The 26,880-nt window shown below is 40.5% G+C and overlaps 2 protein-coding genes across 2 annotated transcripts in view; both read right to left on the reverse strand.

Annotated features, from left to right (window-relative positions):
* Positions 1-498, reverse strand: part of NR2C1 (nuclear receptor subfamily 2 group C member 1) — a 41,851-nt gene extending 41,353 nt beyond the window's left edge. Inside the window, exon 1 of the mRNA XM_081082713.1 lies at positions 311-498. The gene's annotated coding sequence lies outside the window, so the exon portion shown is untranslated. The remainder of the gene's footprint in view (positions 1-310) is intronic.
* A 5,870-nt stretch (positions 499-6,368) lies between these two features.
* FGD6 (FYVE, RhoGEF and PH domain containing 6) overlaps positions 6,369-26,880 on the reverse strand; it is a 132,117-nt gene continuing 111,605 nt past the window's right edge. Inside the window, exons 16-22 of the mRNA XM_081084449.1 lie at positions 18,047-18,149; positions 17,415-17,561; positions 15,986-16,088; positions 13,892-14,016; positions 11,758-11,886; positions 9,363-9,511; positions 6,369-7,003 (exon numbers count right to left, since the gene is read on the reverse strand). Coding sequence (XP_080940575.1) covers positions 6,967-7,003; positions 9,363-9,511; positions 11,758-11,886; positions 13,892-14,016; positions 15,986-16,088; positions 17,415-17,561; positions 18,047-18,149 — 793 coding nt within the window. The 3' untranslated portion in view covers positions 6,369-6,966. The remainder of the gene's footprint in view (positions 7,004-9,362; positions 9,512-11,757; positions 11,887-13,891; positions 14,017-15,985; positions 16,089-17,414; positions 17,562-18,046; positions 18,150-26,880) is intronic.

Here is a 26,880-nt window from a genome sequence, read left to right on the forward strand (position 1 = left end):
CGCCCCGCCGCCCGACCCCGCTCCGGGCTCCGGGCCCCGCGCCCTGGCCACAGCCTCAGCCTTTCCGGAGCCCCGCGCGTTCGGCCCCGCCGCTCCGGCCGCTCTCCGCGCTCCAGCCCAACCCGAGCACGCCGCCGCCGAGCCGCTGACCGGGCCAGCCCGCCGGCCGAAGCCCGCCGGCAGTGGCGGGACTGGTGGGGGTGGGGGTGGTGGGGGTCGGTTGGCAGTTGGGAGAAAGGGACACCGCCCCCGCCCCCACCCCACCCCCATCCCGGGCGCGGCCGCTTTCTCCGCACCCAGCGCTTCTTACCGGCTTCTCCGCCGAGCTGCGTCCGGCACCGGGCGTGGACCGGACGGTCCCGCTGCGACGGCTCCTGGGGGGCGCCGGGAGGAGGTGGCTTGGAGAAGGATGAGGGGGAGGGTAGAGGAAAGTGGGGGCAGGGAGCTTTCTGGGTTTGTGTATTTGGAGGGGGTCAGAGTTCGTGACCTCTCGGCTCCGCGGTGCGCACTCCAGCCCGCGCCTGCGCGTGAGTGGTCTGGGGAACAGGCGAGAGGAGGGCGTGACGCTCCCTGGGAGGAGGGATGAAAGGACCCAGCCTCTCAAGACCGATTGCCCCCTAGCGGCGAGGAGGGAAAATGCCCCGCCATTGCTGCGCCTCGGGGGTCAAGGACTTAAAGACCCAAAGGCGGTCCTGAAAGGTTTCGAAACAACTGAAAAGATTTGAGTATTGAGATAACCTCATCAGTTTTAGGCAATTCTGTTTGTAATTTGGGGAAACTGGGCTCTGTTATAGGCTCTCTAACATTTATCAGAGGACTAACAAGTATGGGTAAATCCCAGTAAGACATTTAAAAGTCCCTTCGCCAAAACCGGTTTGGCTCAGTGGACAGAGCGTCAGCCTGCGGACTGAAAGGTCCCGGTTCGATTCCTGTCAAGGGCATGTACCTTGGTTGCGGGCACATCCCCAGTAGGAGATGTGCAGGAGGCAGCTGATCGATGTTTCTCTCTCATCGGTGTTTCTATCTCTCTCCCTTCCTCTCTGTAAAAAATCAATAAAATATATTTAAAAAAATAAATAAAAGTCCCTTCAATAAAATGACAAACTGGGGTAGACTCCTGTGTAGTAAAGCAAAGTTTTACTTATCAGCTCTTGTAAGTAAATAGGTATAATTGCTAAATGGTGCATGGATATAATTACTTAGAATGTCAAATTCCTGAAGGCTTATTTTTGTCTGATTTGCTCAGGCGTGTATTCCCAAGCCTGTAGGACAGTGCCTGATGGCCAACCAAAAATTGGAAAGAGGTATTGATGGAACATGACATTCTGACAGTAACTGCCAGTGGCACAGAGATGTGGCAGGAAGAGCTGTCCTGTATGCAAAGTACTGTGTGATGGTTTGGATTTTAAGAGAAGGGGTCCTCAAAATTTCTTTAGTATTGACCAGCACTAGGAAAGCAGTCGTGGATTCAGGCCAGAAACCCAAGTGAGGAAAACAAAGGTACACTGGGAAGGAGAACATCTCTGTCATTTCCTGCTGGAACTAGGAGCCGGACACAGGACACAGAAAAGGGGCATGCAGCTCTATTTCTAACAAGTAGAAATATACTTTAGGCCGCATTCTCTAAAAGTTCCCCTTTTCCTTTGGCATCATTTGTTCTATTTGGTGGTTTTAAGGCAGCCCCTCCTCCCTCCACCCCCCAAATCCTTAAGACGGTCTCAAAAGTGGAAGTTAAGAAAGCATATTTACAATGAAGAAGGCAATCTGAGACCTTGTCTCTATTCTCAGTGCATAATATGAGTGCTTATAGTGATGCTTGTGGTTACCCCTTATCATCCAATTAATTCATATAAGTTATAATAGGTTGACTTATTAAAATGTGGAAGTAGAGCCGAAACCGGTTTGGCTCAGTGGATAGAGCGTCGGCCTGCGGACTGAAAGGTCCCAGGTTCGATTCCGGTCAAGGGCATGTACCTGGGTTGCGGGCACATCCCCAGTAGGAGATGTGCAGGAGGCAGCTGATCGATGTTTCTCTCTCATCGATGTTTCTAACTCTCTATCTCTCTCCCTTCCTCTCTGTAAAAAATCAATAAAATATATTTAAAAAAAAATGTGGAAGTAGAAGCCATTTGGGAAACATCATTTGTGGGTGGAGAAGAGCATCCCCTAATTATTCTTCAGGAAAACAAGTCAATGTGATTCATCTTTAAATGTGACTCTTAAAAAAATTAAAGTCTAAAGAGAATGAAAGGGAAAATAAACAAAAAATAATAATATAAAAAATTACGACTTAAAACACATCACACCAAAAGTAGATAAATTTATTTTGTATAAATACATATTAACATTATTTACAATGCTAACATTTGATTTATAAAGGATTTACTAGTAGATCTCTATATGGACAATAAGATACAGACTATTATCACTTTAAGTAAAAAGTATTTATAGAAATTCATAAGTCATTTAAAGAAACAATAGTATTTTAAGATTGGTTTTCAAGATGCTATGACCAACTTATTTAAAAGAAAAGGCTGCCCCCTTTTAATCTCTCCCCACAGCAGAAAAAAGGAATTTGATATATTGAGGCGTTTTGAAAATTTACCGCCTTCATCTGAAAAAGAAAATACTAGAAATTACTTATCTTTTTTCTTAAAGGGGGAAAAAAGTTGTAGGGAAGATTTTCTCTTAGAAAATAACTTTAAAAGTGGCATAAGCTCCTGAATGATATTTGTGTATTGGGGATACTAAGAAAAAGGGGGGGGGGGGAATCCATTTGAAGTAATTTAATTTATCAAACAAATACTGAATATCCAACAAGTATAGGCACTCTGCCAGATGCTGAGGGGGAATCTCAAATGAATAAGATACAGTTGCTGTTCTCCAGGACAGAATGTGATAAGTACCATAAGAAAGTCTGTTTATGAGCTCAAGGCTATGGGAATATAGAGGAAGGGAAAACTAGATCTAGCCTGAAGGAACAGGAGAGAAGTAGGGAAGAGAAGGACGAGGGATCAAGTTCAGAGAAGGCTTGGATAAATAGGCAGAAATGGGGGTGGGAGAGAGGGTGAGAAAACAAACTGGACAGAGGAAGGCTGGGTTGGGATTAGCTGGAGTGCATGATACCTGGGGAAAAGTGTTCCATGCCAAGCCACTGGGAAGCCAACGGAAGTGGAAGAGCAGGAGGAAAGCAGAGCCATGCTTTAGAAGATGGCTCTGGCAGTGTTTAAAGTGGGACCGTGCAAGGAAGGCATTGAAATCAGAAGAAGAGTTATTCCAGTCATTGGAAAGCAGTAACAAGGGTCTGAGCAACAACAGAAGGGCAATGAAGATGGAAAGGATACAAGAGCAATTGCAGAGGGCCCTGTTGAGACTTGGAGTCAGATTCTGGAGAGTACAACGCTGTTTTTCCATCACAGAAGAAAATAAACAGATCAAAAGAAAAGTGAGTTTTAGTGATGCAAAGTTTAAAATGCTTAAGGACTCGTGTGTCAGTGTCCAAGTGGTAGTTGCAAATGTGGCCTTGCAGGATGGTGGAATGTGTAGGTCTAAGAAATGAGTTGTAATGTAGGCATTTGGAGAGCTGTGCTTGAGATGTAGATGACAAGAATCATGTCCTTTGTAGAAGAAACAAATATTAAAACAATATTCAATAAATATTATCTCTTAAAAGACAGAAGGTAGGTATTTTGTGAGAAATTGAGACATTAGACATAGCATCTGCCTCCCAGGAGTGTATAGTACAGTAAGAGAAATAGGATTTACTTCTGGAAATCTCAGTGATTATATCTGACTACACTGCCTCTCAGACTTCAAAAACAGTACAGTGAAAGCACATTCCAGGACATATCAACATATGCTGTGATGACATTTACATTTTAACTAAATTACTTTATACCTGGCTTTCTCTATTTCCCTGGATATATTCTACCAATCAAATATAAAATACACATTTGGCTAACAAAACTACACTTTAAAGTTGTCTTCTTCACTTGTTTCATCACATCTTTATATTAAACAAAGGTTGCTCTGATGATCTCATTTTTAAGAAATGCTATTACATACACAAAGAATCAAGCATTTGATTGAAGAAAGAATTAAGTGTCTTGGGCAAAGGACTCTAGCACACTGGATACATTAGGGAACGGGGGAAAGGTTGCAGATAGGTCCCAAAATGTGGGATGATCCCAAAAATAACCATTCTCATTTTCCTAGGACTCTGGTGGGTCCTCTACATTTACAGATGCCACTGGCTGGGGACACACCCTAAGAATGCAACCATCCCCTGGTTTAAACTGGCATCTCTTGTCTAAGTTACTTGAGAATCCCTTTGGCTTAACTTTATAACTGCTCTTCTTTCTCCTCCTCATGAATAAAAGGAGTTACTTGAAAAGGTTTAATGGAAGCACATGTATCAGTATAATAAATACAGTGTTCTTGGGATCTAGGTACTATTTATACTTTTTCCTCATTTATAGGATGTACCCAATATATCATTCCCACCCCCCTAAAATGTTAGCTATCAAGAGATATTTTCAAAGTAGCTTTACAACAAAACATATATAATTAGGTTTTTCGGTTGACATTGAATTAGCCAGTTTAAATAAATAATTGATCAGCTTTAGTAAGTTATGAGGATTGATAAGGGGGAAAGGGAATGTAAAACTATTCCACATTTAAGACATCTTTATGGGGTTGGGGGTTGTAATCTGGTAGCTTCCTCAAGAGGCTGTATTTTATATTTTGCAAAACCCTCCATGGGGCTAAGCCGCTAAGTTAATAGCTAGTATAATCATACATGAGTTTCACGTGTAATTAGAAGAATCACTAGAAGTTTGTGCAATGTTTCTTCTATTTAGATTTATAACTGGTTCTTGATTCAGCCAACTGTTGAAAGATAGAATAGCCTGCCTGATATTTTCTAAGATTCTGAGGTTTAAACCAAACCTGTAGTCAGAAGGTTGAGAGCTTAAGAGGAGGGGGAAGAACTCTAACTTACTGTTTTGTGAAGTGCTAAGCCCAATGATGCAGAAGGAAATACTTTATAAAGTATAACCTTGGTCTCCAAAAAGGTTATACTAAAAAGTGCAGGGGTTTTTTAACATGGAAGCCCAATTCATGCTATCTTGATTAAAATTAATGAGCTGCAAAGACTATTAGTTTACCCACAGTAGCAGGACAGGAGAGGTAGCATGTGAGGATTGTGTATGAGATGGCAACAACGTTTAAAATGATTCCACAGCAAGCAAAAGCCAGAAAAAAAGGACAGCCAACTCTACATTTAACAGGGACTCTGGTGCTGCAACAAAAAACATTCAAAAGGCCTCAGAAAGGCACTTGAATTCTCTTGGCAATCATAAATATCACAGTGAATCAGGAAATCCCTTATGCAAAAGAAAGGAAAATTCTTGTGTTGGTTAATGAAATATTCAATGAATAATTTTGCCTTTTAGGATAATTTACATATAACTTAAGCTCAGTCTCAATAAATCTTCCTATGAACATCAGGAATGGCTTTAATCAGTGTTCATTTTTCTTCTGCGAATCAATTTTATTTACAAAGTAGTTCCTATGTTAAACAATAAGTGCACCAGAATTATGAATATAAATCTTTCCTACTAAGGTGCACTGATAGTTGGTTAAAGAAACAGACTTTTTAAAAATTTACCAGGGAGGACCTAACACAAACTGGTAGTAAAAAACTCTTTTTCAAAAAAGAATACTATACAATTTCAATTAATACTGGCTTAAAATTTGTGCTTTTTTGATACGATAATTCCAGTTCATTTTTAAAAGCACAAAGGAAATGTAACATTCTTTTTAGATACAAATACCACTATTGACTTGGGCTCAGAACACTTACAGTAACAAGGGACATTATGTAATATAATGCTTGCCATATTTTACATTTAAAAAAAAAATAGCCAAAACCGGTTTGGCTCACTGGATAAAGCGTCGGTCTGCGGACTGAAGGGTTCCAGGTTCGATTCCGGTCAAGGGCATGTACCTGGGTTGCGGGCACATCCCCAGTAGGAGATGTGCAGGAGGCAGCTGATCGATGTTTCTCTCTCATCGATGTTTCTCTCTATCTCTCTCCCTTCCTCTCTGTAAAATATCAATAAAATATATTTTAAAAAAACCAAAACAAAACAAAAAAACAATACACATATTTGTGTAGAACTGGTAGCTTTAAAAAAAGTTTAGACTGAATTAATGTAAAGTCTATAGAGTTAATTTGTGTTCCTCTGCAAATGAAAACATCTTATTTCCTACGTATATTCGGTTAAATAAAAATCCAGACTCTTCCCCTCTGCTATAATTCCTTTATGATGTAACATTATCTCATGCCAAAAGAGGTGCATCATAGTAGAAATGCTTGGGAAAATTTATTAGAATTTCATTTCACAGTTACTGAGGTAGAAGTTGGCCATGTGTTTTTCCATTAAAGACAAAAATTCATCTTAGTTTACTGACTTAAAGATACACATTTTTTTGTCATAAGCGGTTTTCTAATCATAATTTCTAAACCAAACATTGTATGAAACTTGCTCCTTGATGTGTGTTTTTCCATTTACAAAGACTTACCACTAGTGAGAACATTATTACAATTTAACACTGTAAAACACATTGAGAAAACAGTGTGGACTATGTCACAAACAGTTAATACAGCATACAGTATTAAGATACATTTTCTAATTTCTAAAGAAAAGGTACTTTAGAATTCAGTGTGAATTTCAGAAGTAATTCTGACTTAAGTAAACATCAAAATTTTAATAAATAACATACATGGAAAAAACAAACATTTAAAAAAATTATACCTAACAAAATAATTTTTTATATTCGATGAAAATTTTGGTTACATTTATCTTGGCAGTGTTCATTTGTATTAAATTTTTATACTGTATTTACTCCATTCTGATGAAATTCCACCCTTTTGAAATCACAGAAGAGATGAGACCAATACTGCTATAATATTGTGCCTTCCTGAAATGCTTCTATCCACCTATTAATAAGAGAAATTGGTTAGATTCATAAAATGCAATTATCCGATATGTGTTAATGTTAACACCGATAATAGCTGTGCCTATGAATCTGTTACCCTAACAATGTATTTAAGATCTTTCCTATAGCAAACTAGAATTCTGTAAGTATGGAAGTATCCTTTATTTGATAATTTGGCCAAAAATTTGGACTGAAAAGTGCATCTCTTATTTCTAAGAGGCATGAGGAAGGACCCATTTCATGTGAAAGTTCTATGAAGTCCTGGTGACCCTATTTAATTGGTTTTGGAAGTAGCTATATCTTTAAAGGACTTTATTTCAACCCCCTTTCTGCTTTTAGAAACACAAGCTCTGTCCCTGTCTCCTTCTCCCTTAACCAGAGATTCCTTAAACATCCATAGTCTAGACCTGCTCTAAAATTTCCAATAAAAGGAATCTAACATCTAGTCTAATCAAAAATTTGTATGCAATAGAAAAATATTTCACAGTTTCACAGAACTTTTCAAAATCCTTTAGTCTCAAAGTTTTGACAATACACATAGTGGCAATTATTCAGACACTTGGAGGTAGTGTCTTTGTGCCTCCCTAGTAGTGTAATCGCTTCTGAACTTATTAGGAACATTTTAAATCACTCAGTTTAAATAGTAAAGCAGTATATGACAGATTTAGCTCAAATTTCAAGGATAGAATTTTCAAAATTTTAAATTTTAAATGCAAATGGCATATCTTATACCATAACGAAGGCTTTTTAAAAAGCCAAAAGTTTCCATTGAAGTTAACATACTTTACTATTCTGTAATATGCAAAAAAGCAACCCATTTGATATTAATACCCTCAAAGAGAAACTCATATTTTAGCCTGTATTAATTCTAAATTACAAGTAAGCTGGTTCTCTTCACCTAACTACGTTCAATTCTGTCTTGAAGTGATTTCTTTTTTTTTAAATTATTTTTTCTTTATTTTTTTCCCTCATCACCATTTACCCTCCTACATCTTCTTCCACTTCCATCCCCAAATTGATAAAGTGATTTCTTTATCAATTTAAAGACATGAGCAAAAGATATATATTCAAAAGCAATAATTATCAGTTTTGTGATGAATATAAATGAAAATGATGAGAAATATCTAACAGAATATTGGGGCAATTACTATTACTAAGAAATTTTTCAAGAAAAAAAATAGCTAAATGACATAATTTTAAAACATTCTTCAGTACACAAAAGGAATTATTTGGACTAGCAGCTATACACAGCTAAATATCCTAACATTGGCGGGGGTTAGAATGGGGGGGAGGGAGAATTTGTACCACTGTACCTGATTAATTTCCAGGAACATATGTAATCCTGGTACATTAATTCTTACTGCCTTAAAAATGAAAAGCCTTGTTTACTTAAAGCATTCTTTTTTTTTTTTAAATATATTTTATTGAGTTTTTACAGAGAGGAAAGGAGAGAGATAGAGAGTTAGAAACCTCGATCAGCTGCCTCCTGCACACTCCCCACTGGGGATGTGCCCGCAACCAAGGTACACGCCCTTGACCGGAATCGAACCCGGGACCCTTCAGTCCGCAGGCCGACGCTCTATCCACCGAGCCAAACCGGTTTTGGCTACTTAAAGCATTCTTAATTGCATGCACTTTTTGAGTCTATTCAGAAAAGATTAGTATCTTTTAGTGAAAACAAAAATGAGTCTTTTGTGAGACCAAAATAAAAAACAAATGAAAGAGGTGAACTGTTTGTTCAGAAAGGGCCTTGATTTCACGAGATATACTTCTCTATATCAAGCAACCTCATGACATCTAAATATTCTTGGAATTTTGAAGAGACTTTCTGTCTTTACTATCTAAAATGATATCTATCTCAAAAAATTTTTTAAAAATGATATCTAATTCCTTCTACTCAGCCACTGGGAACAGCATGGGAGCCTCTTAATGTGTTTGACCTTTTCCCCAAAGAAGTTAGCAAGCAGCTGTTTAAACTCCTGCAGTTCCCCGGCACAATGGAATCATTGGACTGCCAAATCCTGGAATGTTTCAAGAGAAGATTCTTACCCTCACTGAAAGAGAGGTCAAATACCTCAGCATCCCTTCCTCTCAGCAGAGCAGCATCTTGCTGCTTCCTCAGAGGTCATGCATACACAAATATTTTGGACAGAACTACCTATTTTCTTTCCCCCTCTGTCTCCTGAAAATATTCCAGGTACTCTAGCCTGTCTTTAGAAACAATGCTAAAGAGTTTGAATAATATCTTAAACATTTCTTATTTGGATCCTGATTTAAATTCTTAGTTGTCCCTAAAGTAGGTTACCTTACAATAGCTCACACTTCCATGCATAAAAGGAAAATATGTCTAAATTACTTACTTTTGAGCTGAGTGAGCATCATCTGCTTTGAATACATAAAATACCATGTTTTTATGCAGTAACTGAAATACTCTAGACTCTGAATTCTCATCTTTGACTTGAGTGACAGTGAATCCTAATAAAGGTTGACTCTCCATAGCTGCCACATCCTAAATTAAAAAGACATGGAGGGTGATGGGTTTTAAAATTTAAACAAAATTCAGATTTGCGAACTCTTGCTATATATATATGGCTCTCATTTCATTTTATATCCTATTTAATAAAAATCAACCAAACAGCGGAAAGACTGTTCGCTATGATGTGCACTGACCACCAGGGGGAAGATGCTCCACGCAGGAGCTGCCCCGGTGGTCAGTGCACTCCCACAGGAGAAGCGCTGCTCAGCCAGAAGCCAGGATCACAGCTGGCTGGCTGACTGGCTAGCAAGCGCAGCGGTGGTGGCGGGCGCCTCTCTCGCCTGCACTGCAGGTAAGGAGCAGGGGTCCCGGACTGCAAGAGCCCCGGACTGTGAGAGGGATGTCTGCCTGCTAGCTTAGGCCCAATATCCCCAGGGATCAGGCCTAAGCCAGCAGGCAGACATCCCCTGAGGGGTCCCAGACTGCAAGAGGGCATAGGCTGGGCTTAGGGGACCCCCCCACCAGTGCACAAATCTCATACACATATATAAAACAATAATAACTCTATCAACTTACCCAGTTTTCATTTATTCAACAATATTTACTGAGCCATACCCCCTCCCTTTCCAGGAGCCAGATAGACAGTTTTCAGTATGTTTACATGCATTGTTTTTCACATATTTCCCTACAGGAGTTAGGTAATTATATTACTTTGATTTTATGGATGCAGGAAAATAGCTCAGAAGGGCAAGCGATTTACGCCAGGCCCACTAAGGAAAAGCTTGGGCCTTAGAGCAGAGGTTTTCATAGATGTTGGAACATATGGATAGGAGAAAAAGGCAGTATTAAAGCAAACCGTGAGAAATTGCTTATAACGCAAAGGAATTTTAGATTATCTACACTGATGCCTGATCAATGCAATCTGGGGACAGTCAAGGGGATGTCATCCAGCAGAGCTTGGCAGAAAGGATAAACCCCTCTGCCTTCAGTGAAGTAGTCACACGACACCAAAAAAAACTTACATTTTAATACTATGGAAAATTCCTAATACTTTTGAATAAGAGCTCTCAAGACAAAAACAAAGACACCGTTTACATTAGAAATAACAACAACATGCCCTGGCCAGGTGGCTCAGTTGGTTGGAGTATCTTCTTCTACACTTAGGTTGCAGGTTCAATCCCCAGTTCAGGATGCAAATGGGAGGCAACTTATTGATGTTTCTCTCTCACATTCATGTTTCTGTTTCTGTCTCTCTCCCTTCCTCTCTAAAATCAATAATATATATATATCTACTTATCTATATAAAAGTCCAAGTGACAGTTACGACTGAACAACCAGAAGGCCAGAATGACTGGTTGACCAGTCACTATGATGCACACTGACCACCAGAGGGCAGACACTTAACACAGGAGCTGTCCCCTGGTGGTCAGTGTGCTCCCACAGACAACATCCCATGGTCCCTCCCCCCTGGCTGGTCCCTACCCCTGGCCAGCTGGCCCTGATCCACCCTGGTCAGGCCGGCCAACCTCCCATAGTCTCTCCCCCCTGGCCAGCCAACCTCCCACAGTCCCTCCCCTGGCCAGCAGGCCCCAATCGGCCCAGCCCCAATCAAGACTGGGTAAGATGGCCCTGATCGGCCCTGATCGCCAGCCAGGCCTAAGAACCCCACTTGTGCACGAAAAGTAAATATATGTATTAGAGGCCGAAACCAGCTCTCCGACATCCCCCAAGGGGTCCCGGATGGTGAGAGAACACAGGCCAAGCTGAGGGACCCCACCGGTGCACAATCCGGGCCAGGGAGGGACGTGGGAGGTTGGCCAGCCAGGGAGGGACCAAGTGAGGGCTCCAGGGCGTGTCTGGCCTGTCTTGCTCAGTCCTGATCGGCCAGACTGCACCAACAAGCTAACCTACCAGTCGGAGCGTCTGCCCCCTGGTGGTCAGTGCATATCATAGTAAGTGGTTGAGAGGCCTTAGCATATCATTAGCATATTACGCTTTGGCTGAATGGCCGATCGGATGACTGGACACTTAGCATATTAGGCTTTTATTATATAGGATATATACATATACACACACACACACACACACACACACACACACACATATATATCTATCTCCTTGGTGAAGATTATAACAAAATTAAGGTAACAACATCTCCCCCTCCAGAAGCAAAGCAAAACGAGTAACATAAAACAGATTAAACAAATATTGTAACTATTTCCAGTTGGCATTATAAAACACGATACCCAAATGACACATATTTAGATTTCAGATATTACCTCACTTGCAGCATATGTATATAGCACTTTATTTTTTATGACAAACCAAAAGTGTTTCCAAGGTTTTTTATGGCCCTTTGACCTGTACAAATAGCCACTCATGGAAGAATCTTCTGTATTTGCTGATACCTAGATAAGAAAATCCCATATACAGTTATATGGTGTTCAAACAAAACATTTAAAATAATAAAATAGCTTTTGATCATTGGTTCTGAAAGCAATAACCATAATAATAATATTTCAAAATTAAAGTATATTTTCAAAGTCTGCTATTATCCACTGATAATGAATTACCACATGCATAAAAAAAACCTTTTAGAAGCAGTCCTAGAATTCTACCTGGTTTGTATGTATGTTTTTCTTTGCAGGTCTGTCTGTTTTTTTCTGGTTTCCAGAAGAAAAATAATTCCAAAGGTCAAAAAGCCTTTTTTAAAACTGCATTTTGGGGCCTGTGTATGTTGTTTATTGCTTTTCTTATTCTGGTAATCAGAAAAAATTACTTAAAACTTAAACTCTGTCCCTGAAATAACTAAAAATTTGTACCAACAGAAAAGTAAATAGAGAATTCTATTAATGGTGATTTTAAGGATCAGTTTCTTCTCCCCAAATTTTGGTCTGGAAGAAAAGAAGTTTGTTTTGCTTCATAAAAGGTTGAAAATGTTTTAATCTCTAGACAAAATATAGTAAGCTTTTATAGTGATTATAATTTGGCAGTTGAGACTTTTCTATCTTTTTTTAACACAGGAACAATAACCAAGTTTACGAATTGCCTAATTAGTGGTGTGGTGCACAGACCCTGAAGTGACTCCCCATGACCCCTGCCTCTGAAAATCACACTGTTGCACATTCTCCTCCCCTTACATGTGGGCAGGACCTGGGACTTGCTCCTCACCACAGTATATGGTGAAGCTGATGGGATGTCATTCCCCTGATTATGACATTATATTAGACTCAATCTTACTAGTAGACAGCTCTGTCTCCCATTCTGGCTTTGAAGAAACAGGCAACCATGTGGGAGGCCCGTGTGGCAAGGAGTTGAGGACAACCTCTAGGAAAAGCAAATAAGAAGCCAAGGCCCTCAGTCTTACAACTGCAAGGAAATGAATTCTGCCAACAGCCTGAGTGAGGATGGAAGTAAACCCTTCCCTAGTCCGTCAACAATAGCCAACACTATGGTTGTGGCCCTACAGGGATCCCAGCTAAGCTATGCCTGGGCTCTTGAGATAATAAATGTGTGTCGTTTTCACATAGTAACTAAGCAAGAGAATAAAATTTAAAACTCTACTGGCCACAAAACTAGCATAGGTGGAACCAATTAATAAACTAATTAAAGGGGGAGTGGCCAGAAAGGCGGTGCTTCTGATCGCTGGCACTGGCTGACTGAACACTTGAATTTGAGGAACTGGGATTGGATACCAGTGATGCTTGTGGATTATGCCACTGTCAGGTCTAACTGTACTAGTATATGCTATTATCACCTTTTAAATATTTCTTTTAAGCTTAAAGGAATGACAACTTATTATTAGTGATTATCAGCTGTATATAACTAACCAATGCCTACAAATATTCTGCATATTCTTCCCTCTAGTTAGGGGTCTCCTCAAAGTAATATTAAAAATTCATGCCCTAGCCGGTTTGGCTCAGTGGATCAAGCATCGGCCTGCAGACTGAAAAGTCCTGGGTTTGATTCCAGTCAAGGGCACATGACCAGGTTGCAGGCTCCATCCCCAGTAGGGGGCATGCAGGGGCAGTCAATCAATGATTCTCTCTTATCACTGATGTTTCTATCTCTCTCTACCTCTCCCTTCTTCTCTGAAATCAATAAAAATATATTAAAAATAAAAAAGAGAGCAAACTATTTAAAAAAAATTGACATGCGCCCAAGTTATCTTTACTTTCTATCACTGCTATAAGATATTCTGCAAACTTTTTGATAGCCATTTTCTAAATGACTCAGGTCATATGGGAAACTAAGCAAGATAGTGAGGCATCAGACACATCTCATCACCAGTATTAAAATGCATGTCTTAATAGTTGTGGGAAATGACATCTTCCTTTATGAATGAGAAACAGTCTATTATGTGTATGAATAATTCAGCCTCTATCAGGTTGCAAGTTTAATGGAGACACTTACTTCTTTGAGAGCCGCTGGGATTTTTTTCTGTTTCCTCCCTGATGGAATACTCTGTAAGACTGATGATAAGGCACTTGAAGATTTGTGATTTCCGGGAGATCCAATCTTAGGAGAGTGCTGGTGATCTAAAAGAAATCAAGCACACTTATACACCAGTGGTAACCATTCTGCAATTCAATTTAATTCAGATCAATAAACATTATTGCATAAAATTTCCGTGGAAGAATACTTAAGAAACTGGTGGTACTGACAGCCCAGGCAACAGAAGAGAGATGTCCAGAAGTTGAGTGGGAGAAAGGCTTTCCACTGTCTATGATTTTATACTTTTTCAACACTAAACCATGTGAAAGGATTGCCCTTTTGTGCCTTTAGAATTGTGGAACATGTCATTGTACTATCAACTTAAAAACATTTTTTAAAACACTTCACTCCTGACTTAAAAAAACAAATCTAACTTCATTTAGTATCTAGATACATGACCAAATAATATTACAATGAACAAAGTGCTAGAAAAGGGGCTACAAGCCCAGCCGGCATGGCTCAGTGGTTGAGCATTGACCTATGAACCAGGAGGTCACGGGTCGATTCCTAGTCAGGGCATATGTCCAGGTTGCAGGCTCGATCCTGAGTGTGGGCTTGCAGGAAACAGTCAATCAATGATTCTCTCTCATCATTGATGTTTCTATTTCTCTCTCCCTCTCCCTTCCTCTCTCAAATCAATGAAAACATTTAAAAAATAATTTAAAAAAATAAAAGGGGCCACGAGACAAGATGAGCAAGCAATTAATTTTGACTGCACAGGGTCAGGAAAAGCTGAGAAGAGGATGAGATGGTTGAGCTGGTATACCTAAGTTTACCAAGCAAAGAAGAGGAGGAGGAATGCTTTATGAAGAGAGGTCAGCATAAGCAAAAAGTAGAGAGAGATGAAATCAGATCATCTACTTGGAGAATAATGAGGCTGGAAATAAAAGACTGGTTCTAAGGAACCTGGACTGCTGCTATTTAGGCGGTGGGAAATGAAAGACCTTTTAGGCTGGAGAGTGACATGAGCAGACTGATGACATGAGCAGACTGAATTAAGAAAAATCAATCTGGCAGTGGAAAGGAAGACGGATTTGTAGCAAAAAAATCTGTTAGGAAATTACTGCAGTAATCCAGATGAAAGATAATGAAGGCCTTATTATGAGATGAAGAAATCAAGAGGAAAGACAAAGATAAACTTGACAAGATTTACTGACCAAATGAGTCTTAATGATGGGGGAGAAAGGTTCAAAAGAATGTATTTTGAAGGGTTCCAGCCAATACTATATACCCAGAGAGAACACATGGAGGAACACATGGCAAAGGAATAATTAGATGGATATGTCTTCTTGGGAAAAATGTACACAGACAAATCACATGTCATCTAGTTTCATTCAATTATTCTTATATGCTGATGAAAAGCTACTCTTCATGAAAATGAAAGATAATCTTTTAAAAATTTAGAGCCTAAATGTTTCAGGAATTTAAAGGTCTCTTCCTAATTCCTAAAACATAGACCTGAAAAGTCCTGCTTAACTGCAGGGATGGATTACCTGGGAATGAGTAGGCAGACATGATATATCATTTCATATTTACTGAAAAGCTACACATTTATATGTACAATAACACCTCACTAAATCAATCCAAGTGATTAAAATTACTCTATCAAAGTGACACCCGGTATACTTCCATAAAGAATTACTTTACAGATATACAAAAATGATTTATAATGAGCATAGTTGTGAAACTAGAAACTTCAAAATTACTTGAGAGTTAAAGTGCCCTTGTAACTGTTTTAAGCATTTCATCCTATAATTACATTTCTACAATTAGTATTCTAAGCAAAACTGTGATTAGAGTAAGAATAAACTTCAGTCCAACCTCTCTTGAAAATATTACTAAATATGAGTTAAGAGAGCTTAACTAAGAAAAGCAAAATACTCAATATTTTGAGATGAGTATCACCAAATCATATTGCTAATGTGATTCTTCTAAGATGATTCTTTCAGAAGGCCGTTTGAAAGCATCTGGGAATTAAAGGAACTTGGGGCTAAGTCTTTACTTATATATTACCTAATTTCTGCAGTTCTTGAAAACAATGTTCACATACTCTTGCTGGTTGATTTTTCAGGTAATCTAAGCCACACTTATTTGATGAACAAGCTTGGCACACAATCTGAAAACACATTGGAATTATTTAATTTAGAATAATCTTTGTATCCAAACTATCTGGTATGTTACAATTTATAGTGCTGCCTACTTTTCAAAACCATTTTTACCACCAGTCATTGATTCTCAATACAATTCTATGGACTTCAGGCATGTAATGAACTCACACACAATACCACACTGGAAGATACAGAGGCTTCAGATGATTATTGAGTGTTTACTACAAAAAAAAATAATATACTAAAGAGTTAATGTGTGCAAAATGTTAGAACAGCACCTGATGCACAGTAAGTTCTGTGTTAGCTATATTATCTTCATTATCATTGCTGTCATTGTTATCATTACTGATATAACCATGACCACCTCTGACCATCTCTCCCACTGTCTGCCCCTATATTAAATGCTCTCTAAATAAGACCTCATTTAACCTTTACAATTACTCGCTGATGTCATTGTTACTGCTCAGTTTACTAATGAGGTCATGAAGACTTAGAAACATCATTCGTGATAATTTCAACGCTGAAAGTTCCCCCTATAAATTCAGCAGGTCCTTGAATAATGTCATCTCATTATAACATTTATGTGACCACACAGGAACTTAATTCTGGCTTTTATCATTTAGCTTCCAGTAAACTGGTCTCATTGTTAAGTCCTTGCACTTACTGGTAAAGTCACAGAACCTATCAAGATGTTAAGTGAGGACTTACTATAATTAGTATCCAGATAAATGTAGTTTAAGTAATTATCTGTACAGTAGAGGCCTGGTGCATGGATTTGTGTACAAGTGGGGTCCCTCAGCCTGGCCTACGAGGATCAGGCTGAAACCGGCTCTCTGACATCCCCTGAGGGGTCCCAGATTGCGAAAGGGCAGTTCTCAGGTGATGCACCCTTGAATCGGGCTCCATCCTCTCTGGTTCTGGGTGCGTCACCTGAAAACCACAGCTGCCAAGTCACTGCAGCTTGGCAGCTCCTGAGTTGAGTGTCTGCCTCCTGGTGGTCATTGCTTGCCATAGCTACCGGTCAGATGGTCACTTAGGCTTACACACACACACACACACACACACACGTGAGGGTCTATTTAATTGTGAATTTATAAGTTTTTTTAAAATGAAAATTGTCTATTACTGGCATGCTAAAGTAACCTTGAGGTAGGAGGGAATAAGTTCCCTAACAAGATTGCCCCATGCCTAAATATTTAGAGAAAATACCACCTGTGATTCAGTATATTTTTTTCTCTCCTACAATGGTTTACAAGGGGACATATGCTTCCTCACTATATACAGTCTGGAGCTATTAAAAAATCACACTGGAAATGGGTGTTATCCTCTCCCACCTTTCCGCAGGCCCGGCAGTGATGTCGTCTCCAGGTCAGAGTAAATTCACTTGTGCAGATCATACACATTGTGGCTCTGGTATCAGGAATCCAGATAGGAGCCTTTGATCCAAGGGGACAAACTTCCTCTTTATTTTCTGAGTCTGCCTGTGGAAGAACGACGCCTGATTATTTCACGCATGTGGACTGCTATAGAATCGAGCCTTGTCTTTAGGAGTGGCGATCACAATGCAGATGGTATCAATTAGGGACATGGGATGAAATATGAGCTATTATATTTTTCATGTTCTCAGGGTATTAAGATTAGCTACATTCTAACAATCCTCTAATGCAAAATTAATTTTAAAACATGCCTGTGGTAGTATGATGACAGCTGATTAGTTCCCTTAAACTATGCTGCATTTTCTAAATTTTATACAACGAGGTTTTATAACTAGAAAAAAATATGACTATGCTACATGCTATAGACTTGCAGGGAGACATTAACAAGATAAAATTTTAGCTCTGACATCACACACACACCTCCAATCCTTCTGTGAAACACATGCTGCCTTTCTAAACCCCTGGGAACAGTTTTTTAAAGATAAAAAGTAAAACGCATTAAAAAAAGGAGGAGGCGGAAAAGACAATACCTCATCAAGACTCCTACTAGGGCAGAATGTGATTCTTTTCTTGGCATACTCTTCTATTGACCTGGAAATCGCTTCTAGCCATTCATCCCTTTCTGTGGCAGAACTGTTGGGGGCAAAAGAAGGTTCCATCAACCAGATGTCAGCTTTTATCCTTTGCCTTTTTCATACTTCTTTTCCTTCTCCCATGGCAACAGATTCCACCACCCTCAACAATGCTGGTCACAGGCAGCAACTCAGAGGTTTGTGTGCACAAATAATCAGAGCAGGCATGAGAACACAGGGCATTTGAGCAAACACAATGCTGTCTTCCTTTCCAAGAGTACTGCTTTATACTGAACGGCTTTTGAAGTCTCCTAACTTTGGAAGCATTTTTTGTTTGGCTTATAGGCTAGTCACACAATTCAGAATTGTGATGATTATTTATATAACCAAGAAGTTTCCTCAGGTATAACACTAGAATTTAAAAACATTCCAAGGAATCAAGTTTCAAACTCAAATTTACACCATAGAATACTCATATTTTCAGTTTAGTAACTACTACTAAAGTTTTCTAGGAAGGGCAGTGGGTTAAGGAAACATATTTTTGTTATCATAAACAGATATTTAAGGAGTGGTGAATAAGGGAAATAGCTTGTCACTGTTAGGGCGCCTCTACCTGTATTCAGCTCATCATGTTTCCTGTTCCTACCTTCAGTTCATCTGGAGCTATGATTCAATTCTAGATAGAAATGGGCCAAATAGGGGGAAAGCCTATTCAGAAAAAGGCATTCTTGTTTTGCTTTTGTACCTCTCATTCCCCCAAATGATGGTAATTTCAGATTATTACTGGTATCAGCACATTTTGTTTTGCATACCCAAGAGTGAGAGGCATACTTTCAGGTGTGTGTGTGAAGAGACAGTAAGAGAATTTAATAAGTTTAAAACTCTATCATAGTAAAATAAAATCCATCATAATAATGGGAATGTGACTGGGTAAGACAGTGTGTATTTTTCTTAGAGAGGCATACTAAATAATATAGGAGTAAAATGATTTGACATCTACAATTTGTTTTAAAATACTTTAGAAAATAGGAAAATATGTGGCAGAATCTTCCTGGGTAATTTTTGGGTCTTGGTGATGAATATGCAGTTTCATTATATTGTTCACTCTAATTTTAAGTATATTTCAACTTTTACTCAAAATACTTTATTAATAAAAGTTTGTATAAAAAGTAGAAGAAAGTTATGTGTCATACTGAGTAAGACATTGAAAACCTGTGTATGGTTATGGTTTTGGAATTCTTAAATTATATTTTAAAAAATAAAAAGTCTATAAAAATAAGGGTACAAATAGGCATATTTTGTTGTATTTCAATGAACTCAGAGCAGGTCAAGGACATACCAGAAAACCACTAGTCTTCCCCACAATAATCATTCTTAGAAATGTACCTTCTTACTAAATAACTTCAGTGCCATTTATTTTTATTTTATTTTTTAAATATATTTTTATTGATTTTTCATAGAGAAGAAGGGAGAGGGATAGAGTGTTAGAAACATCGACGAGAGAGAAACATCAATCGACTGCCTCCTGCACACCCCCTACTGGGGATGTGCCTGCAACCAAGGTACATGCCCTTGACCGGAATCGAACCCAGGGCCCCTCAGTCCACAGGCCAACGCTCTATCCACTGAGCCAAACCGGTCAGGGCTTCAGTGCCATTTAGAATTTGCATTCATATGGCTATTAAAAGGTAAAACTCCAATTACAAATAAAAATTTTAAATTAGTAAGTTTCTCAAATTTTTATCATATACCAATAACAAAATAAAATAGAAACCACCCCCATCTCTCCAAACAAACAAAAAAACAACACCTGCCTTTGCCCTAGCTGGTTTGGCTCAGTGGATAGAGCATCAGCCCGCGGACTGAAGGGTCCCGGGTTCAATTCCGGTCTAGGGCCCATGCCCAGGTTGCAGGCTCGATCACCAGTAGGGGATCATGCAGGAGGCAGCAGATCAATGATTCTCATCATTGATGTTTTCTCTCTCTCTCTCTCTCTCTCTAAAAAAAAAACTACACACACAAAAAAAAAACCTGCCTCAGTTACCTCTACTATTCTACAACTAGCTGACATTTATTTAAGTTACTACATGTCAGTCAACTGTGTTAAATGCTTTGCAAATGTCATCATATCTTTTCCTCAAAGCTACCCCATGAAATATATATTGGGTCTTACCCATACCCTCATCCCAACATCACCACTCACCATCACCATTTACAGATAAGGAATCTGAGGATTCGAAATGTTAGATAATTTGCTTTAGATGACAGACTATACTAAATAGGTTAGTATCAGACCAAGTGTGACTAAGGGTTGAACCCTTCACCACAATGTCATCTCTGGCCTCTATTCGTGTTCTCTGAAGAACTATACTATAAAAACATACACTCAGGCTTCCAAGTAAACTTTCATAAAATATTTCTACCCCTCCCTTCATCTCTCCCTCCCCACTGTTTCACTGGAAGAGGTAACAGAAAGCAGAGAAGCAGATGGCTAATTTGAGAATTGCCGTCTGATTTTTCTGGAGCTCTGAGAGCATGTGGAATGTGATTTGACTGTAAATCGTATCACATATGCTGTCCTCTCTGGTGTGGGTTTCTGCCAGAACAATGTTTACCAGCTCTTGATAACACATTTCTCATAGACCACACACATTTGCTGCAGCATTGAGTGCAGACATCGAGCTTTCCTTTTGCAGCATGGTTAGCAAAAGAATCAGCATTTCCCTCAGATCAAAAAACAGTTAAATTTGGTACTGGAATGGGCACATTACCAGAAAGCAAATTTATATTTAATAAGTACAATTTTCCCATTGATTGAGATGAAGTTCCAAGGGGAAAAACGCTCCAATAGAAGGGTTTGCTGATGAGTTAGGCCTTGTTACACCATTTATTACTTGTGGTAACTAGACATGCTACTCTAAGGTCCAAAGGCCATATTGCTTCAATTGAATTCATCTAAGTAACATTTACTGGAAACTTACTAAGCGTCAGCTACTACGCCATAAACTGAGTACAAGGATATACCTCACTTATAAGGGCTTCCATGTAATTGAGGTGAGACACAGAATCGAGTAATTACTATATGATATAATAAATGCAAGGTAGATAAAGAACACAGAAGTAGTAAATTACTTTCTGTAGGTAGCAGGGAAGACTTTGCAGAGGTGATGACTAAGATAGGCTGGGAAGAATTCTAGGAGTTTGACAGGGAACTCTTTAGTCTCTCTGTGCACCTTCATTTGGTCTCCTGGCTTTGGTTCTCATCTCTAAGTTGATGATTCCCAAATATATGTATCTAGTCCAGCTTCCTTCTGACATTCAGATACTTACATAAACTGTCTCCTTGATGGCTCCATTTTGATGATTCATACGCACCTCACATTCAATGTGTACATCTGAAACTAAATTCCTGATCTCTCCTCCAAAGCTGCTCCTCTCTGTATTCCCTGTCACAGTGAACGGCACCACTGCCCAGTACAATGGACAATCTGGAGCTCATGCTCACTCTCTTTCTCATCCTTTATGTCCAATTAGCCATCTCCTTTAGTTCCCCTCCCAAGCCATTCTCCACACAGCAACCAGACACTCCTTTTAAAATGCCAGTCTGATCACATCATTCCTTTATATAAACCTTTCAGTGGCTTCCTGTGGCTCTTAGGCTAAAGACCCAAGTCCACAAGATGGTTCTGTGAAACCTCCCTCCCTCTCTCCAGGCTTATCTTGGGCCTCTCTCATTCTCTATGTTCACGCCACACTGGCCTTTCAGTTCTTTGAATATGCCATGCTCCTTTCCACCTTAGTACGCACTGTACCTAATGACCGGGAGCCTCTTCCTTTCCTCTTTGTCTAGCTATCCAACTCCTATTTACCCTTCATAATGAAGTAGACACAGCAGGTCTTTAGGGAAGCTAACCCTGACTGCTCATTCTCTGTCAAATCTAGTTCAAGGTCCCTTGTTTTACAGCCTCATATCTCCTGGTAGTCTTCCTGTGTACTACTTAATCACCGTAATTACGGATTGTGTTAATATTTGTGAGTCTTCCCTAATGGACTATAAGCTTCGGGAGAGAAGGGCCATTTTAATTCTCCACTGTATCCCCAATGTCTGGCTCAAGGCAGAGACTCATATGATTTATTGAACAAAGAAATGAGTTTCAGGAGAAGGCAGCCTGTGCAAGAAGGATGTGAAGTAGGCTGGTGTGGATGGAGAACCATAAGCAGATCCATGCTGACGAGCATGCCTGGCTTTCATGGTCGTGGGTATAGGAAGGATGAATGGAGATTAGGCTCGTGAGGAAGACAAGAACCAGATCACAAGAGACCTTCTTAATCCCCTTTTACATGTTATACAGTACCTGCCTCACTGTGGTTGGGGTATTCAGAAAGGGTATTCACTATGTGTTAGTTTGTTTCCCTTCCTCCATGCCACCTTAATCCTATCTTGGAGACTTATTTTTCACCTTTATCAAGAACTTCCCACTTTTATCATTTCTCCTGCATATCCCACATTCAATCAATCAGCAATCCTATTGGCTATACCTGCTTCTGACCACTTCTTTCCACTCTAGTCCCAGACACTGCCACCTACAACCACTTATCCGGTCTTCCAGCTTCTACTCTAGTCTCCAGTGGCCTATCCTCTACAAAGTGGCCAGTGTGCTCTTTTAAAAATGTAAATTAACCCAGGTCAGTTTTTAGCTTAAAACCCTCAGATGGTTTTCCATCATATTGAAAAATCCAATGCCCTTCCTAAAGTCTAGGAGGCCAATCTGGGAAAACATGGACATTCAGATATTTACTGATAGAAAACCGAAGAAAGATTTACATCATTTCCTGATTTGTTTAATCTTTAATAAAATAGAATCCTGTTTTTACCAAAGCACATTTTTATTATAAAACTTAAGTACAATTAAAATTTTGAGTTTCTTATGGGCATTTCCTCTTTGGATTTTTGAAAATTACTTTCTTGATTTTTAAGAACCCAGCTTAAGTAATTGCAAGGAGTCTGATATACTGGGACTTGATGTTCTTTGCACCTTTTTTTTTTTTAAATATTTATTGATTTCAGAGAGGAAGGTAGAAGGAGAGAGAGATGGAAACATCAATGATGAGAGAGAATCATTGATCGGCTGCCTCCTGCACGCCCCCCACTGGGGACCAAGCCCGCAACCCAGGCATGTGCCCTTGGCCGGAATCGAACCCGGGACCCCTCAGTCCGCAGGCCGATGCTCTATCCACTGAGCCAAGTCGGCCAGGGCAAATGTATTTTATTGATTTTTTAACAGAGAGAAAGGAAGAGGGATAGAGAGTTAGAAACATCAATGAGGGAGAAACATCGATCAGCTGCCTCCTGCACACCTCCCACTGGGGATGTGCCCGCAGCCAAGGTACATGCCCTTGACTGGAATCGAACCTGGGACCCTTCAGTCCACAGGCCAACGCTCTATCCACTGAGCCAAACCAGTCTGCACTTTTGCTCAAACTCAAAAAAAAGGAGGGAGGGAGGTAGGAGGGAAGGGGAGGGGAGGGGAGGGGGTAGGGGGAGGGAGGGAGGGAAGGTAGGTTGGTTAGAGGGAGGAAGGGTGGTGGGGGGAGAGAAGGCCACAGCGCAGGCTGAAACTGGGAGGCATCTGACAAATTCTGAAAACAGGTATTTAACTTCTCCTGTCATCCTGAGATCTGGTGTCTGGCAGCAGTGGCCATTCCCTTTCAGAAAAGTGACATGACTTAGGGAGCTAGCTGCTCTTGTGCTCCTCTGATTTTGGTCTGAGTCCTTGACATGTGGACATAGGCAATATTATTATGGTTAAAAGCATAAATTTAGTGTCAGATACACCTAGGTTCAAATTTTAGTCCACTGCTTACTAGTTATGTAAACTTGGACATGTTTTCAGGCTCCATTTTCCTTATATGGAAGGTCAAGACAATACAAACTTCACTAGTTATCATAGAAATTAAAAGAGAAAATAAATATAAAACCTTTACAACCATGCCTAATGCAGAAAAACAAATGGTTCCATTACGACTCAAGGTGCTACTAAGACCCTAACTGATTTCAGTGATTTGGACACAGCTGTGAGCAGGCTGCCTGGGTCCAAATCCTGGCCCTGATAACCTGATAGCTGGGTGGCTTTTCTCACCATTAAAGGGGTGTAATAGTCATCACTTACCTTGAAGGTTGTTGTGAAGATTTAATGAATTAATGCACAGAAAGTGCTTAGGATAGTGCCTGGTACAGTGTAAATGCTACTAAAGTATTTGCTACCACTTTTATTAAAATCAAAGGTTGGTCTGAGAGCTGCCCAGACTCACTGTCCAGATCCAGCAGTAGAGCACACTGTGGCTGCTATCTCTCTCTTCACCTGTCAAATCCTGCCAAACACCCACTTCTGCCACTTGGCCAATAACTGAACAATGTATATTTATGTTTAAACAGCTTCAGGTTTTCTTTAGGACTTTATTTACATACTAGAGGCCCGGTGCACAAAAATTTGTGCACTTGGGGGGGTAGGGCATCCCTCAGCCCAGCCTGTGTCCTCTCGCAGTCTGGGACCCCTCGGGGGATGACCACCTGTTGGCTTAGGCCCGCTCCCAGGGGGATTGGGCCTAAGCTGGCAATCAGACATTCCTCTGGCAGCCTGGGAGCCCTTGGGGGATGTCCACTTGCCAGCGGGGACCAGGCCTAAGCTGCAGTCAGACATCCTTAGCGCTGCTGAGAAGGAGGGAGAGGCTCCCACCACCACCGCTGTACTGGCAGCTGTCAGCCTGGCTTGTGGCTGAGCAGAGTTCCCCCTGTGGGAGCACACTGACCACCAGGGGGAAGCTCCTGCATTGAGCGTCTGCCCCCTGATGGTCAGTGTGTGTCATAGTGACCAGTCATTCCCAGTCGTTCTGCTATTAGGGTCAGTTTGCATATTACCCTTTTATTATATAGGATAGAGGCCTGGTGCATGGGTGGGGGTGGCTGATTTGCCCTGAAGGGTGTCCCGGATCAGGGTGGGGGACCCGCTGGGGTGCCTGGCCAGCCTGGGTGAGGGGCCAATGGGTGTTTGCAGGCTGGTCACACACCCTTCAGGGTGGAGTTCCCCACTGGGGTGCCTGGCCAGCCTGGGTGAGGGGCTGATGGCTATTTTCAGGCTGGTCAAACCCCCCCGCAATGGGGACCCTCACCCCATGGAGGTTTGGCCAGCCTGGGTGAGGGTCTGATGGCTGTTTTCAGGCTGGCCACACCCCCTTTAGGGTCGGGGGCCCCCACTGGGGTGCCTGGCCAGTCTGGGTGAGGGGCTGAGGGCCAGTTTTTAGGCTGGCCAATCTCCCCCGCTGGTGACAGAAGCTCCCAGCCTCTCCTTTGTTTCTTTTCTTTTTTTTAATTCTGGGATTTATTTACCTTCTTTTTTTTTTTTTTTCTTTTAATTAAATCTTTATTGTTCAGATTATTACATTTGTTCCTCTTTTTTTCCCCCCCATAACTCCTCTCCTCCCAGTTCCCGCCCCACCCTCCGACCTCACTCCCCACCCACTGTCCTCATCCATAGGTGCATGATTTTTGTCCAGTCTCTTCCCGCATCTCCCCCACCCCTTTCCCCCCCAAGAATAGTCAGTCCATTCCCTTTCTATGTCCCTGATTCTATTATAATCACCAGTTCATTCTGTTCATCAGATTATTTATTCACTTGATTCCTAGATTCACTTGTTGATACATGTGTATTTGTTGTTCATAATTTGTATCTTTACCTTTTTCTTCCTCTTCCTCTTCTTAAAGGACACCTTTCAGCATTTCATATAATCCTGGTTTGGTGGTGATGAACTCCTTTAGCTTTTCCTTATCTGTGAAGCTCTTTATCTGACCTTCAATTCTGAATGATAGCTTTGCTGGATAAAGTAATCTTGGTTGTAGGTTCTTGGTATTCATCACTTTGAATATTTCTTGCCACTCCCTTCTGGCCTGCAAAGTTTCTGTTGAGAAATCAGCTGACAGTCGTATGGGTATTCCCTTGTAGGTAACTGAGTTTCTTTCTCTTGCTGTTTTTAAGATTCTCTCTTTATCTTTTGCTCTTGGCATTTTAATGATGATGTGTCTTGGTGTGGTCCTCTTTGGATTCCTTTTGTTTGGGGTTCTCCGCGCTTCTTGGACCTGTAAGTCCATTTCTTTCACCAGGTGGGGGAAGTTTTCTGTCATTATTTCTTCAAATAGGTTTTCAATATCTTGCTCTCTCTCATCTTCTGGCACCCCTATAATTCTGATGTTGGTACGCTTGAAGCTGTCCCAGAGGCTCCTTACACTATCCTCACATTTTTGGATTCTTTTTTCATTTTGCTTTTCCGGTTGGGTGTTTTTTGCTTCCTCGCATTTCAAATCATTGACTTGATTCTTGCGCTCTTCTGGTCTGCTGTCGGGAGTCTGTATAATATTCGTTATTTCAGTCCGTGTATGCTTAATTTCTAGGTGGTTCCCCAATATAAGATCAAGGGTCTCATTAGTTTTCTTGTAGATCTCATTAAGTTTATCGGCGGCTTCTAAACAGTTCTTGAGAGACCTTAAAAGTGTGGTTCTGAACTCTATATCTTCCATTGACAATTTTGTTGTCCTGTTTCTTTGTCTCCGCATTTTGTTATGCTTCCTTGGTGCACCCCCTAGTGGTCTTTGTGCGCAGTCTTATAAACCTTGATTGTTGTAGCTAATACCAGGGAGGGTTTGACCTCCAGGCCAAGTGGCTATGAGAATCAGCTGTGTCTGCAGTGAGAGAACTTCTGTCCTCTAGGGAGGTGCTAATCTAGCCTTTGCCTGAGGC

This window comes from Myotis nattereri (genome assembly GCF_964212035.1).
Source record: "Myotis nattereri genome assembly, chromosome: 2".
Taxonomy (NCBI): Eukaryota; Metazoa; Chordata; class Mammalia; order Chiroptera; family Vespertilionidae; genus Myotis; species Myotis nattereri.